Below are 17,302 nucleotides of genomic sequence, written 5' to 3'. Positions count from 1 at the left end.
CATCTTTGTACTTGCAGCATCTAGTCCTATGTCTGGTTCCTAACAAGTCCTTCATGGAAATGATCACCTCTGATTTATGAAGAGAATAAAAACATATTTTATAAAAGCAATAATATAAGGAAAGATAAACAGAGTTAACTATAACAACACACTGAGATAAAATGGAATATATTCATGAAGGCCATCCTCATGTTGTTGTTTTTTTCTCCCAAGGTGTTTCATCCTGACATTTCCTAATGCTGTGCTGAAAACGTTTCTTTACCCGCAACTATTGGCTGGCACATGAATTTCTAAGTCACCTTCATTTTGCTGACAGAGTCAGTGTGTGTTAATAAAATACACTGCTTTCTTGCTCAATTTTCTGCTTAGACCCAAAGGATCTGACTCTGTAAGATATATTTATCTTACTGCCTGGGATGATGTCTCTTTCGCTATTTGCCTATTCTCCTCTTTTACTTTTCTCTCTCCACCACTTCTATGTGTGACTTGTTCCAACACCCATTTGCAGCTTAGCTTTCAGAGCCATTGTGTTATCTGATTTGTGTGTAGAGACTCCTTCCAGCTTTGATTTGAGCCCAAAATTACAGAGGTTAGAGTTGGTGGTGGTGGTGTGTGTGTGTGTACAATCAGACCCATACATACATATTTCAAAATTGGAGACATTGTGTTTGAATTTCTAGCTAGCAGATCTTATCCATAGATGTTTTTAAAAATAAAAGTTGAACATATATTTCCAGTGCTTGTCAGTATACTGTAACATTTGTCTTCATGTGGTTAAGCCTGTACAATTCACAGAACTTTTTCTAAAGAAAATCAACAAAATTGCAATTATGATAAAAATTCAATTGAAATTTATTCTTCTGACAATTTATTTTCATTATTTATTTGTCAAATTATTCAACTTTGCAGGGTGTTGAACACGGTCAATGCCAAAATAAATATCATAACACTTGGAAGGAAGGTACTAATAGCAGGAAGTTTCTGATTATCAGGTGCCCATGATGTGATAGGCACACTGTGGCCTGTGCTGGGTGAGTGATAAGCATTATGTTTATTTATAAAATTTATCTTTAATTTCAATAGTTTTTGAAATTAAACTATTTAATTTGACTGTAGTCAAATTAATTGACTGGTTACCTGGGTAGGTTCTTTAGTGGCAATTTCTGAGGTTTTGGTGAACCCTTCACTCAAGTAGTGTACACTGTACTCAGTATGCAGTCCTTTATCCCTCACCTCCGCCCTCAAACTTCCCCCTTGAGTTCCCAAAGTTTCAAGCCAGTGGATCTTAGCTTTCTGGTCTTCATAGGGGGTGGAACCTGCCAAGCCAGATCATTTGGCTGTCTGGCTTCAGCTCCCTTTTTCAGGGGAATGAGTGGTTTTCTCTCTCTGGTGTTCCAGGTGCCACTGCGTATGAGAAAAAACAAAAAACTGCTGTGGCTAAAATGACCACCCAGTTTTGTGCTGGAAACCCAGCGCACCGGCAGTGTAGGCACCTGAGAGGATCTCCTGGTATGCAGGTTGTGAAGACCATGGGAAAACACAAGGGGTGGGAGGACTCCCTCTCCTACCAAAGGGAAGCCATTAGGGACTTCTGCGCACTGGAGCTGTTCCTATTTGGCCATCTTGGTGGAAATTCCACAACATTCATTATTTTTAAACCTCTCAAAGATGCTACCAGGACAGTATTATTGAATTAATTGGCTTTGTTTTACAGCTGAAATAGTTGAGGATCAGTTGATTCAGTGATTAAATAATTTCTGAAGTATCAGTGATTAAATAATTTTTCTGCAATCTTTTCTAGAGAATAAAGATGAATCTAGCCTTATGTTTTTTCTACTCTGTGGCAATAAAACATTAGCAAAAAATTAAATAGAAACAATAATAATTGTGGCTAATATTTATTGACTTGTTTCTATCTACCAGATACAATTTTAATTTCTTTATAGTATTAATTTATTGAATTATCATAACACAACTACCTTATGAAATAGTGTTGTCAACATTCAGCATTTGAGGAAAATAAAATGCAGGACAGATAAACATAAATGAAATGCTGACAAAAAGCTAAGTTATTGATATTGTGCCCAGGAGGGGAGGATTAATTACTGATTTCATCAGTTATTATTTTTGTTAATATGATTGGTTTATACTTTTGTTCTAGGAACTCATTGTTTCTTTTGAGTTTGGTAAATTTAATTTTTTTCCTAATTATTTTCTATGTGGAATGTACATATTAATCAGTAATGAATGAAAGTAAAGTGAGGTGGAATAAGAACAGTAACAATGAGGCACTCATGTGATTTCTAACCAGGCTTATTAATATGAGCGTGTTTTCTCACAGAATGTATAGAGAAGCCTCAGAACCTTTAAACTGAATTATCATAGTAATATATTTTACTGTGTGATATACTCCTAACACAAAAAAAGATCTGGAAATAGTTGCACAGGCTTATGTGATTAAGCAATTAAAAAAATTAAAAATGTCAATTGATCATATTGTATGACAACATGCATATTTGTACACCTGTAAACACATTAAACAAGTAAGAAATTTATGGAAGGCAAAACCAAATATCTGTGTTCCTAATGCTAATTGTATTATTAATTTTCTGTAAAACCGTATTGACTTTCATATGGGGAAGACACTGTTCCATAAGATTACTGTGGAAATTGCCTAAATTTTGTCATACTGAACCTTTTTTTTTGGAGTCAGAGTCTCTCTCTGTCACCCCAGCTGGAGGGCAGTGGCATGATCTCAGCTTGCTGCAACCTGTGCCTCCTGGGTTCAAGCGATTCTCTTGCCTCAGCCTCCTGAGTAGCTGGGATTACAGGGGCATACTACCATGCCCAGCTAATTTTTGTATTTTTAGTTGAGATAAGGTTTCACCATGTTGGTCAGGCTGGTTTCAAACTCCTGACCTCTTGATCCACCCACTTCGGATCCCCAAAGTGCTGAGACTATAGGCCTGAGCCACTGTGTCCGACCACTGAATCTTTTTAAATCACAGTTTGAATGTTGATGTTGTCTTGCTTAATCTTGATGATTCTAATGCTGTGAGACCAATAAGCAGTTTGTAAGGTATTTTCTGTTAAGGTTAAAAGGGTATTTCAATGTCTTCTAAATCAAATCCTCTCATAAAACTTTCATCAGACTTAACTTTCTTCTTTTCATGAAAAAATGAATAGAAATAATACATTTAAATGATGCTACTTAATATAAAGAAAGCTTCTTGATGAAAGACATTTCTAAATTTGGCTTTACAAATTAGTCATGATTAGCTCGGAATAAACAATCACTTTACTTTAAATTTACTTAATGTAGGAAATAAAGACTTAATAGATACAGATTCTATACATTCTATTTGAAGGTATTTAAAGACAGCTTATTTCCACTGTAGTTTAGTATACATTACATATTGTAGCATATATTATGTATCATGTTTCAGTGTATCATTTCTAATTTAGATGTGAATTTTAAATTGTTCATCAAATACTGTATTTCTTTCTTTGTTCTATTGATGAGAATATATTTCCAACAGTAATGTATATGTTGCTTACTTTTCCTGCCGTGCTCATGTTGTTTCTGTCTTCTCTGCAGACCAGGAGATGGGTAAGTCCTTGCGGATTTCTTCCCTGCTTAAGTGCATAAAGCAGGTATATTGCACAGGTATTTATGTTTGCGTGAGTAATACCCAATTCCAATTTTACTTGTGATCAAGTTCTTTAAGCCACACCCATTAGATTGTTCTCAGACTGTCAAATCATAAAGAAAGGGCGCTGAATCATCATTTAAAACATTGATCTTTCCAACATCAGGTAAGATTTTATTATCATTCAGTTAAATATTAAGTCGAAGTAATAAATTTTAATCACTTTATCTTTTCCCCACTTTATTCCTCATCTGTCGAATTTCTTGTTTCTCCTCTCTGAGTCCAACAGGGGTCATTCAGGGTTCTGTTTTCCCTTTCTCTGCTCTAAGCTCTAGCTTTGAATGCAAATGGTGCAGTTAGGAAGAAGGAGGAGCAAAGGAGGAAGTTAAATAAAGATGACAGCAAGGAGCCAGAGGACTCAGTGTTTGATCCAGGACTCCCCTTCTCTTCACAGAGAATCAAAAACTCAATCACAGCAAAGGTGCTCACCATGCCAGGAATGTTTACTCCACCTAAAACCAATCATCAATGATTCATCCCCTCCCTGTGTCAGGCACTAAGCTGGGTCCAGTGGATGGCAGTGATGAATAAGGCATGACCTTTACCCAGCCATGGGCAGTATGGACAGCAATTGCTTTTGGGGGACATAGCAGACCCTATTCTTTACTAGTTCTGTGTACTGGCACTTATTATTTCACTGTTTTCTTTTCGGAGACAAAGTCTTGCACTGTCACGCATGCTGGAGTGCAGTGGTGCAATCTCGGCTCACTGCAACCTCCGCCACCCAGGGTCAAGCGATTCTCCTGCCTCAGCCTCCTGAGTAGCAGAGATTACAGGCAAGCACCATGATGCCTGGCTAGTATTTTTAGTAGAGATCGGGTTTCACCATGTGGGCCAGGCTGCTCTAAAAATCCTGACCTCAAGGGATCGCCTATCTTGGCGTCCCAAAGTGCTGGGATTACAGGCGTGAGCCGCTGTGCCCACCCGTTTTTTTCCCCTTAGTTTCTTTGCTGTAAGATGAAAAGCAATAATAGCACCATTTTAAAGTACTGCTTAGTGAATATAGCACAATTTTAAAGGACTGTTTAGTGAATATAGTATCATTTTAAAGGACTGTTTGGTGAAGAAAATGAAATAATCCGTGTAAAGCACTCATCATGGAGTTTAGACAGTAGGAACAGCCTCCTAAATGTTAGCTACAATTATATTCATAAAAGGAAGCTCAAAGTCTACGGGGAAAAGACACACAGGGAGCCAAGTCTACATGTCAGCCTGGCTGGGAAATGTCCTATCACAGGGGTCAGTTAGTGCTTTGGGAGTAGAGACAGAGGTGCTATTTGGAATGAAGGACTTGGTGAGGCATGGTAGAGCAACAGGTGTTTGAGGTAGATTTTAAGTAATTGTGAGAAATTCAGAAAAATCCTCACTGGATCATTTCTATTGCCCTTTGATCAATGTAACTAGTATATGCATGGTTTTCCAAGAATACGAGTTTGATTTTTCTTTTATCCACACTTGGAGGCATTGTACAGGCAGCTATTTAATCAGATGTAGTCTTTCAACATGAACAAGTCAACATAAAGGACATATTTCTTTGGAATGTCTAGGAAACATTTCAGTAAGCTTTAATTGTGTAGGCACTGAGACTCACACCAAGACTGAGAAACATTCACTTAATAGAGAAGAAAGGGAGGTCCTATGATTTTAGTTGTGTCTGAAATGTATCAAGGTAAGAATATAGCCTCAGATCTGATGTTCGGCATTCAAGGCTTCATAATCTGGCTTTAACCTCATCCGCCTATTCCTCCCCATTCTCCAATACAGGGCCTATGTGTTTTAGACGCTTGTATCTCCATGGTCCCCCAAAGAAGAATCAATTCCTCACTCAAGCCCTTGCCCATCATGCTCTTTCTCTTCTTTTCTGCCCCTCTTGCCCATTCAAATCCTACCCAAACTTTGAGAACCAGGACAAGGTCACCCTGGTGGAGATATATTAACTCCATCTCACTGCTGTTCTTTGTGTCTCTGCATTCCTGTCAAGTTAGCATCCCTCCTGTGGTTTAGGGTCTATTCCCTTTTGTTGCCCTTTATATTTAGTGTAGAGATCAGTCTCACAAATTCTACAGGAAAATTCCAGTTAGGAATGTTCTTAAATTTCATTGATATCATCAACTGTACCTAGTTTAATATATACAGTAGATGTTTAATGAATGATTGTTGAATTATTGTGCACATTTATGTTAAACAGACACTGTTCTATGAGAGTCTCATAATCCAGGAGATCCAGTGTCTCCTATTTAAGGGTTTACAGATTAGCAGTGGGATTGGCCATGGTCAGGTAGACAAGACAGAGAGCCTTCCTGTGAAGCAGGAAGTGGTCAGTGTCAGGGAAGACTTTGACATGGAATTCAAAAGAGGAAGACCCTACGCTATCTTTTCATTACGGATTCTCTGCTCTTAACTCAATGTCTGGCACAGAATGAGTGCTCAGATACTTGTTGATTAAATTTAAGGAATGGTTTCTACTTTGAGAATGAGGAAGTCTTGAAAGAAAGATATTTTATTAAGATTTATCAAGAAAAATAGGTCATCAGGAGGCAAAATGGAGGAAGAAGGCAGGACTAACTTGCACCTGCCACTTGGAGGAACAGAGCAGCTTGTGGAGACCCACATCATGAACATTTGCTCCAACGACTCCCACAGGAGGATACCAGGAAAGCAGAGAGAATCCTCAGATACTTTGAAGGAGATGGACTGCTGCTGCAGGGGATAGCAGAGGAACTGCAAGTCAGCTTGCTTTCTCAGTTGGGAGGCTAGTAGCCTGGGACGGTCTCTCGGCTCTGCTCATTGGTTGCCTGGAAATAAACTCATTGCTGTTGGGGGTTCACGGTGGCAGTGAGACTGGCCCTTTAAACTGTGGGCTGCATGGGAGTTGTGCCTACCAGCTTTCCCCTACTCCCCTGGTGACCTGTGTGACGCAGCAGAGGCAGCCATAATCCCCCTGGGACCATAACTCCATTGGCCTGGAAACCACACCCCTATCCCTCAAAGAAGCTGCAGCAAGCCCTGACCAGGGATAGTCTAAGCTCAGACATGCCTAACCCTGCCCCTAGCTGGTGGTCTTTTTCTACCCACGGTGGTAACTGAAGCTAAAGGAAACAATCTCTTGGGAGCACTATGGTCCTGCCCACCACCTGGTCCTCCCATACTACCATAGCTGATGTGCTTCTGAAAGCTCCACTTCCTGGCTGGAGGCCAACCAACACAAAACCAGCACACTTAACACAAATGCACCCAAGGACCCTCACAGAATCCACTTCATTCTCCTGTTACTTCCACTGGAGCAGGTGCTGGTATCCATGGCTAAGAGACCTGAAGATGGATCACATCACAGGACTCTTTGAATACACTCCCTAGTACAAGCCCAGAGCCAGGTAGCTCCACTGGGTGGCTAGATCCAGAAGAGAAAAAGCAATTACTACAGTTCAGCCTTCAGGAAGCCCCATCCCTTGGGAAAAGGATACAGCACCACATCAAGGGAAACTCCCATGGGACAAAAGACTGAACAGCAGCACATGAGTCCTAGACCTTCCTGCTGATGTAATTTACCTAAATGAGAAGAAACCAGAAAAACAATTCTGGTAATATGACAAAACAAGATTCTTCAACACCCCCAAAAGATCCCACTAGATCACCAGCCATGGATCCAAATCAAGATGAAATCTATGGATTGACATTAAAAGAAATCAGAAGGTTGACTATCAAAGCAATTAAGGAGGCACCAGAGAAGGTGAAGTCTAACTTATAGTAATAAAAAAAAATACAGGATATGAATGGGAAAATATGCATTGAAATAGATAGTGTAAATGAAAAACAATCAAAACTTCTGGAAATGAAGGACACACTTAGAGAATTGCAAAATGCACTGGAAAGTCCCAGCAATAGACTCAAAAAAGTAGAAAAAAACCTTTCAGAACCAAAACCAAGGCTTTTAAATTAACTCAATTCAACAAGGACAAAGAAAATAGAATTAAAAAAAAAGGAAAAAGCCTGGAAAAAGTTTGTGATTATGTTAAGTAACTAAATCTTAGAATAGTTGAATTCTTGGGGAAGAAGAGAAATCTAAACGTTGCAAAACATATTTGAGGAAATAAACAAGGAAGACTTCCCTGGCCTTGCTAGAGATCTAGACATCCAAATTTAAGATGATCAAAGAACATCAGAGAAATTCATCACAAAAAGATCACCACGTAGGCATATAGTGATCAGGTTATCTAAAGTCAAGACAAAGGGAAGAATCTTAAGAATTGTGAGGCAAAAGCAACAGGCAACCTATAAAGGAATACCTGTCAGATTCACAGCAGATTTCTCAGCAGAAACCCTACAAGGTAGAAGGGATTGGGCTCCTATCTTTAATCTCCTTAAACTTAACAATTACCAGCCAAGAATTTTGTATTGAGCAAAACCAAGCTTCATAAATGAAGGAACGATACAGTCTTTTTCAGAAAAACAAATGCTGAGGGAACTCATCATTTCTAAGCCAGCACTATAAGAACTGCTAAACGGAACTCTAAATCTTCAAACAAATCCTGGAAACACATCACAACAGAACCTATTTAAAGCATAAATCTCACAAGATCTATAAAACAACAACACAATAATAATAAAAAAAAAAAAGCAAGAAAGTATACAGGCAACAAATAGCACAATGAATAGAAGAGCACCTCACATCTCAATACTAATGTTGAATGTAAATGGCCTAAATGCTCCACCAAAAATATGTAGAATGGCAGAATGGATAAGAATTAATCAACCAAGTATCTGCTGTCTTCAAGAGACTCACCTGACACAAAAGGACTCACATAAACTTAAGGTAAAGGGATAGCAAAGAGTTTTCTTGCAAATGGAAATCAAAAGCAAGCAAGAGTAGCTATTCCTATATTAGACAAACAAATTCTAAAGCAACAAAATTTAAAAAAGCAAAGAGAAATATTATACAATGATAAAAGGACTAGTGCAAGAGGAAAATATCAGAATCCTAAGTATATAAGCACCTAACACTTGAGGTCCCAAATTTACAAAGCAATTACCTACTAGTTCTAAGAAATGAGATAGACAGCAACACAATAATAGTAAGAGACTTCAGTACTCCACTGACAGCACTAGATAGGTCATCAAGGCAGAAAGCCAAGAAAGAAACAATGGACTTAAACTATAGCCTACAACAAATTGACTTAACAGATATTTATAGAACATTCTACCCAACAACTGCATAATATAAATTCTATTCATCAGCACATGGAGTCTTCTCCAAGGTAGACGATTTGATAGATGACAAAACAAGTCTCAATAAATTTAAGGAAATTGAAATTTTAGCAATTACTTTCTCAGACTACAGTGGAATAAAATTTGAAATAAACTCCAAAAGGAACCCACAAAACCATGCAAATACATGAAAATTAAATTACCTTCTCCTGAATGAGAATTTGGTCAACAGTGAAATGAAGATGGATATCAAAAATTCTTTGACTGAATGATAATCAAAACCTCTGGGACACAGTAAGGCGATACAAGGAAGAAAGTTTATAGCATTCATTAAATGTCCACATCAAAAAGTTTAGAAGAGCACAAATACACAATCTCAAGTCCACACCTCAAGGAACTAGAGAAACATGAACAAACCAAACCCAAATCCAGCAGAAAAGAAATAAACAAGATCAGAGCAGAACTAAGTAAAGTTGAAACAACAATGACAACAACAAAAAGACAAAAGATAAAAAATCTCGTTCTTTGAAAAGATCAATAAAAGTGATAGACCATTGGCAAGATTCACCATGAAAAGAAGAGGAAGGATCCAAATATGCTCAATTAGAAATGAAATGGGAAAAATTATAACTGATACCATGGAAATACGAAAGATAGTTCAAGGCTACTATAAACACCTCTTTGTGCATAAACTAGCAAAACTAGAGGAGACAGATAAATTTCTGGAAAGATATGCCTGGAAGATTAAACCAGGAAATAATGGAAACTCTGAACTGACCAATAACAGCCCCAGACTAGAGAGACTCACAGCTGAATTCTATCAAACATTCAAAGAAGAATTGGTACCAATCCTATTGATACTATTCCAAATGACAGAGAGAAAGAGCGATCTTCCTTAAGTCATTCTATGAAGCCGGTGTCACTCTAATACCAGAACCAGGAAAGAACATAACAAAACAAACAAAACAGAACTATAGACCAATATCTCTGATGAACGTAAATACAAAAGTTCTCAGCAAAATACTAGTGACCCAAATCTAACAGTATATCAAAAAGATAATCCACCATGAAAAGTGAGTTTCATACCAGGAATGTAGGGAAGGTTTCACATATGCAAGTCAATAAATGTGATACATCACATAAAGAAAATTAAAAACAAAAATCACATGATCATATTAATAGATGCAGAAAAAGCATTTGACAAAATCCAGCATCCTTTATGGTTAAATCCTTAGTAAAATTGGCATAAAAGGGACATTGAAGGTAACAAAAGCCATCTATGACAAATTCATGGCCAACATAATACTGAATGGGGAAAAGTTGAAAGCATTCCCTTGAGAACTGGAAGAAGATATGGCTGCTGACTTTCACCACTTCTATTAAACACAGTACTGGAAGTTCTAGACAGGGCAAGCGGATAACAGAAAGAAACAAAGGGCATCCAAAGAGATAAAGAGGAAGTCAAACTGTTGCTGTTTGCTGATGATATGATTGTATACTTAGAACACTTTAAATACTACTCATTCATCCAAAAAGCTCCTAGAACTGGTAAATGAATTCATCCAAGTTTCGGGATACAAAAGTAGTGTACACAAATCAGTAGCCCTGCTATATACCAACAGTGACCAAGCTGAGAATCAAATCAAGAACTCAACCCATTTTACAATAGCTGCAAAAACAAAAATTAAATACTTTGGAATATACCTAACAAGGGAGGTAAAATACCTCTACAAAGAAAACTACAAAACATTCCTGAAAAAAATCATAGATGACACAAACAATTGGAAACACATCCCATGCTCACGAATGGGTAGAATCAATATTGTGAAAATGACAATGTTGTCAAAAGCAATGTACAAATTCAATGCAATTCCCATCAAAATGCTGCCATCATTCTTCACAGAACTAGAAAAAAAAACTCTAAAATTCATATGGAACCAAAAAATACCCTGCATAGTCAAAGCAAGACTAAGCAAAGAAAACAAACCTGGAAGCATTACACTACCCAACTTCAAACCATAGCGTAAAGCTATATTCACCAAAACAGCATGGTACTGGTATAAAAACAGGCCTGTAGATCAATGGAACAAGGTAGAGAACCCAGAAACAAACCCAGATATATACAGCCAACTGATGTTTGACAAAGCAAACAAAAGCATAAAGTGGGGAAAGGACACTCTATTCAACAAATAGTGCTGGGATAGTTGGCAAGTCACAGGTAGAAGAATGAAACTGGATCCTCATCTCTCACCTTATACATAAACTCAAGATGGATCAAAGACTTACATCAAATAAGTGAAACCGTAAAAATTCTAGAAGGTAACATTGGAAAAACCCTTCTAGACATTGGCTTAGGCAGAGACTTCATGACCAAAAACCCAAAAGCAAATGCGACAAAAACAACAATAAATAGATGAGACTTAATTAAACTAAAAAGCTTCTGCACAACAAAAGAAATAATTAGCAGATTAAACAGACAACCCAGAGAGTGGGAGAAAATCTTGGCAATCTATACATCTGAAAAAGGACTAATATCCAAATATACAAAGAACTCAAACAAATTAGCAAGAAAAAAACAAGGAATCCCATTGAAAAGTGAACACATGGCTCCATGAAATACCAAAAGCACTTTGGCATAAACTCCATAGAATCAGGAGATCTTTCAGTAATAGCATCTGGTAACTATTCTGTGCATATGCTTTGCCCTACCTTCTAAAAGTTTAGATGGGTAGGTGGAAAGAGCAGTTGTCACATTATTGAGAGTCAGTGTTCTAGTACCAGAGGACTATGGTAGGCCTGGAGCAACATCTGCAATGTACAAAGGTAACCTTATCTCTCTAGGGGTCACAGGGTATCACTCTCCTCTGCTTCTCTCTCTCTTCGTGTCTCTTTATACCAGCCCAATTCTATATTACATTTCCAGCAAGTACCATATTCTAAATTCAGCTTATCCAGAGAGATGATGTGCTTGATTCAGTTTGGGTCAGTGATACCATGTGGTAGGCAGAATAATGGCCCTCAAAGATGTCCACTCCTAATTCCAGGAATTTAGGAATATGTTGCTTTACATGGCAAAAAACAGATTTTGTATATGTGATTTAGTTAAAGGTCTTGAGATGGGACGATCAGCTTTGATTAACGAGGTGGATCTAATCTAATCTGACGGCTTCTTAAAAGTGATGAGTTTTTCCTGGCTGAGATCAAAGAGGGAGACATGTCTATCCGCACACCTTAGATGGCCATGTTTGCAACAGGGGTGTGTTAATTTTCTATTGCCGATGTAACAAACACCACAAGCTCTCTTGGAAGGTTAGTGGAAGGTAAGGATTTGTATTTCTAATATAATTATACAGGTAATGATGAGTAGTGCGGAGATGTGACTACAAAGCCTCAAGAAGGACAGACCAGCATTCGTGCAAGAGATCCAGCTGTCTTCTTTTCCCCAGGAGCCCATAATTTACATGAACCTGAGAAAGAATATTGTAACTGGCAGAAATTATCTTCAGTTTAAATCCTTTATTTTAGGGGTTAAATAACTTGGCAAAATAATGAGATTAATATTATTTTAAAGATTGCTAGAAAAAATTGTAACATTTCATGTAGATGCGTAAATAACAAACTTAAAGCTTGTTTCAGGATGAGGTGCAAAATGAATAGCAGGAGAAGGACTTTAGTCGCAGTACATAGAACTTGAGAATGGAATAGGTAAATAAATACTCTATAGAATATTACAATAAATAGAATAAATTTTAAGTTCATAGAGCAATATTTGAAAATCCCACTTTCAAAGCCATCAATTTCTACACAGCGTTTCATTTTGATTTTGGAACTGAAGCCAAAGATGTCCAGGGAGCTGAAATGCTAGCTGGTCTTGCTGTGGCCGTGGAGGTTGGAATTCTGCCAAGAAGAGCATCTGTGAGAGAGCAAAATGGCTGTTTACATTCCTCCTGTGAAGGGAGTTGGGAAATAATCTAAGAAGCCTAATCCAAAAGCAAAGATGTTCCATCCAGTCTTCTCTGTGAGAGTCAAAGGACAAACCATCTGAATGTTCCAAAAGTGTTTATATTAATGTATTTTAAATTATTCTGATAATGTTCTTGGCAGAGGCTTAAAGGTGTAATTACTGAGACGATGTAGAAATACCAAGTATTTATTCAAACAATATGGAATAATACAAATGGTATGGTTGTCACAATACAAAAATATCTATAAACTAAAGAGTTCTTTAATGGTGGAACTTTTTTTTACTTTTTGAAGTTGAAATATAAATTTTTGTAAAAAATACAAATGATTACTATCTATAACATTTATGGAGTGCTCACTTTACTCACTTTTGTGCATACATTGCCTCATTTAGTGCAACATTTAGCATTAACTTGTGAGGTAAGTACCATTGCCATGCACATTTTACAGATGAAGACATTGAGGTTTAGAGAGATTGCATAAAAATGTCCCAATGGAACACAGCTAGTGGTGGAGCCAGGATTCCAGGAAGCCTAACTTTAGAGCTTAATAATCTAAAGAATAATAATAGCTAACATCCCAGTCACTCTCAGCACGTGCCAGTTGTTGTTCCAAATGCTTCGCATTTATCTATTGACATAAACCTCAGAATAACTCTATGAAGTAGCTTCTATTATTTTCACTTTATAGACACTTATTTTGTAAGTCGATGTCAGCCTGAAAGCCACTTTTGAGTTTTCTAGCCTATTTTCCCAGAACATGTCAACTTTATTTTCATTTAAATTGCTTGAGAAACAGCATGATTGTTCATATAGTCACTGGAAATGTTATTCCCAGCTGCGTATCTCTCTGAAGTGTTTGACTTACTTCCAAGTGTGGAGGAGGTGCTTTGCGTGGTCACACCTGCCATCCTGGAGCCTCCCCATCCTTGTCCTGGGGAATCCCTTCTCTCTCCCCAGGGAGAGAGCATCAGCTTCTCAGATATCACATCTTTCTTTGAATTAATTATCAGTTTGGGGAAACTTCATTAGTTATCTTCTGGAGAAAAGGTACATGAAGGGGTAAATTTATTTAGATATTTTATGTTTCTATTGGATTTCTACTCTGTTGTGATGATTTTTGATTCTCAAGGCATTTTTTTTATGGCATGATATTCTTCTTTCATGCATATAATATCTTTTCTCTTTGCAAATATTAATAACAGCTTTTAAAAAGATTTTGTATTTTTTCCTTCATGGATTATTTCTTCCAGCTTTTTATCTTGTTTTGTTTCTATCTTTCCTATTACAAAGCTAGAATCACCCCACACATCTTATGATCTTGGTTGTCTTCTGTTGCAGGATGGGGACTAACAAGCTATTGGGAAGCTCTGAATACATGGGCGGCATCTGTGTCATGTGAGATTTGCTGTAGAACTATCTGGTGGGCTTAATTGCTGGGGAATATAATGTCAGTCAGGGTGGGTATTTTCTATTTGACTGGTCAGATTTTTCAAAGGATGATTTTGGAAGTTTCCATGTAGAAGACCCACGTCCAGCTGCCAACACTCTGGGGCCCAAGAGGGTAATTGAAAATCCAATTATAAGCCACTTGGGAGAAAAAAGGCAAAATCCGGGACTACCCAGGTAACTCCAAAAGCTTGTTCACATTAATCTTGCAAAACTACAGCCAAAAATCTATTGGATCCTGTAATAATCTCATTTTTAATAGCTCTAAAAGTTTTCTGTTAAGGCCTGTGAGCATTTTCTTATATCCAGACTTATATGTCTGCCATTGATAATTTTAGGTTCCTGAGTGATTCAGTAAGAAAAACATTTCTGTGACTCTCTGAGTAATATCATTCCAAGGCTCTAGAGGCGACCGAGATAGTTCATATTATTTTGACCTTTATTTGATCAGAAGTTTTTTTAAGTAAAATCTCAATTACGGTACCTTTAAATTATTTCACAATTACAGATACATATTAGCAGCTAGAATATTTCATTATAGCTTCTTTATAAGGGTAATAAAATAATAAATCTTATCATAACTGACAATCTCTACATCAAGTTCCTACAAATTATTTAAAAATGTGATTAACATTCTTGAAGAAGTTATTAAAGAAATTTGATTGTCCTGCCTCTATTCAAGACTCTCAAGAATATTATGTAATCATTCAAAAGTTAATGCTAGCTCTTCAACTCTTTTCAGATCCAGGTTTCTGAGGGGAACAGCCTCTTTTATACATTTCTGTATCTTTCTCCATGCTCATATAAACCTATATACTAATAAATACGAATTTTTATTTGTTTTGTTTTATCTTTCACAAAAATTGGATCATAGAATACATATTAATCTGTACCTTGCTTTTTATACTTTCTGATGCATAATATTAATTTCTCCAGATTTTTAGATATAATGTTTATTTTGAAATGAGGACTTGCTTTACTGCCCAAGCTGGAGTGCAGTGGCACCATCATGGCTCACTGCAACCTGTGCCTCCTGGGCTTCAGTGATCCTCCCACCTCAGCCTCCCAAGTAGCTGGGACTACAGTCACATGCCACTATGCCTGGCTAATTTTTGTGTTTTTTTGTAGAGACAAGTTTTTGCCATGCTGCCCAGGCTGGTCTCCAACTCCTGAGCTCAAGGGATCCAACTGCCTCGGCCTCCCATGGTGCTGGGGTTGTAGGAATGAGTCACTATGCCCAGCCCCTTATTTATTTTATAAGATCAACTTACCATTCATAATAGGGAGTTATCATTCCTTATTCTGTCAATCAATCAGAGAGTTTGTAAATTTTTGTTTCTTCTACAAGTAAGGCTGCAGCTAATAGCCTTGTTTCTACATCCTTACACACAGATACTTTTAATTACACAGTCAATTCCCAAGGGTGATATTGCTTGGGATATTCATGTTTTACATTTTAATAAATATCAAAAATTGCCTGTCAGAAATGTATGACATGCACATTTCTACCAACAGTGTAAACTAATAGGTAAGCAGCAATATCTTATTTTGCTTTATTTTTTGACAACTATGGAGGCTCAGTGCAATTTATGCCTTTTGGCCATTTTAATTTCCCCTCCTATGAGTTTCCATCATTGTTCATTTTCTTCTTCAGTTGTTTATATAATAAAAAAGCACCAGGATTTTAGAAACATCATTTTTTTGGTCAATCATATATGTGAAAATATTTTTTCTTTGTCTACATTTTTAGTTTATTTGTTTATACCAAAATTTGAAAATTTTCTCCATGCTCAGAATTTCATTTTAAATCTGTTCATGAAATTATTGAAGCCAATCCCCACTTTATTTGTTTTTAAATATCATGAGAAGTCAAAGAGTCAAAGCAATATATCCTCAAAACCATGCAAATTTTCTCCCTTCCCTCTTCAGCCCTGTGTCTGTCACTCCCGTAATCCTATTTCAGCACCTATGAAGACACTTCTGTGGAACACTAGATTATAGGCCTAGCCAACAATTTCTACACTGGAATACATATTTAGATATAAGTACGATCACTTAACTATGTGAGCCACTTGCCCCATAGTAAAAATTTCTTTTTTCATAGTGCATGATGCCAAAGACCCCCACATGCCACTTGCACCCCATGGAGGACTGTGCCACTCTGTGATAATACCTGCAGTGCCCACCTAATGGCCCTCACTCTATTTGCTTCCCAAACCTGGAAGGAAGAGAGGAGGGAGCTGGATGTCAGCCTCTGTGTCACTGGCAGGATTTGATGAGCCTGTTGTGAGGTGGGTATGTAGAACATGTTCTTTTTCTGGATCAGCATCAATGTAAAGGCCACAGAGCACCCATCAACAGGTAGTGTGCCAGGATCTAATCTTAGGGACATTCTGAAAACTTTCTTGACCCTGAGTAACTCCTTCAGAATTTTCTTCTTCTTCTTTTTTCTTGAGATGGAGTTTCACTTTTGTCACCCAGGCTGGAGTGCAGTGACACAATTTCAGCTCACTTCAACCTCTGCCTCCTGGGCTCCAGTGATTCTCCTGCCTCAGCCTCCTGAGTAACTGGGATTACAGGTGACTGCCACCATACCTGGCTAATGTTCATATTTTAGTAGAGATGGGGTTTTACCATGTTGACCAGGCTTGTCTGGAACTCCTGACCTCAGGTGATCTGCCCGCCTTGGCCCCCCAAAGTGCTGGGATTACAGACATAAGCCACTGCACTGTGCCTCTCCTTTAGTATTTTTGACAAAGCAATGACGTTTAGCCATTTACATGGCTTTTCTTAGTTGGCAAAACTCTTTCATTAACATCGTCCCATTTAATCTTGGTTAAGTTATAATGGGTTGGTTAAGTAACTTTTTCAAAACAAAGAATGAACAAGCTCAGAGAGCCTTAAGGACTTACTGAAGATCACACAGTAAATGATAACTATTTTACTTTATGTCTAAGGTCTTTCATAATATGAAAT

General features: G+C 37.5%; 1 protein-coding gene and 1 long non-coding RNA gene across 5 annotated transcripts in view; one reads left to right on the top strand and one right to left on the bottom strand.

Moving 5' to 3' along the window:
- The window catches only part of LOC116538955 (alcohol dehydrogenase 1C-like), a 55,442-nt gene extending 51,739 nt beyond the window's left edge, over nucleotides 1–3,703 (bottom strand). The window contains exon 1 of one of the 3 annotated variants that reach the window (XM_032261555.1): nucleotides 3,559–3,703. In XM_032261555.1, the coding sequence (XP_032117446.1) occupies nucleotides 3,559–3,576 (18 nt within the window). In that variant the 5' untranslated portion in view covers nucleotides 3,577–3,703. The remainder of the gene's footprint in view (nucleotides 1–3,558) is intronic. The other 2 variants (XM_032261554.1, XM_032261558.1) reach the window with 2 other exon arrangements.
- LOC116538958 overlaps nucleotides 1–13,225 on the top strand; it is a 53,540-nt gene extending 40,315 nt beyond the window's left edge. Inside the window, exons 1-3 of one of the 2 annotated variants that reach the window (XR_004263860.1) lie at nucleotides 648–1,031; nucleotides 3,599–3,654; nucleotides 12,269–13,225. This is a non-coding gene — a long non-coding RNA (uncharacterized LOC116538958). Of the gene's footprint in view, nucleotides 1–647; nucleotides 1,032–3,598; nucleotides 3,655–12,268 lie in introns of those variants that run through there. The other variant, XR_004263859.1, reaches the window with a different exon arrangement.
- Nucleotides 13,226–17,302: the final 4,077 nt, after the last annotated feature.

This window comes from Sapajus apella, unplaced genomic scaffold (assembly GCF_009761245.1).
Source record: "Sapajus apella isolate SASKATOON/1434 unplaced genomic scaffold, GSC_monkey_1.0 scaffold124, whole genome shotgun sequence".
NCBI lineage: Eukaryota > Metazoa > Chordata > Mammalia > Primates > Cebidae > Sapajus > Sapajus apella.
This window is presented reverse-complemented; position numbering and strand designations above follow the sequence as displayed.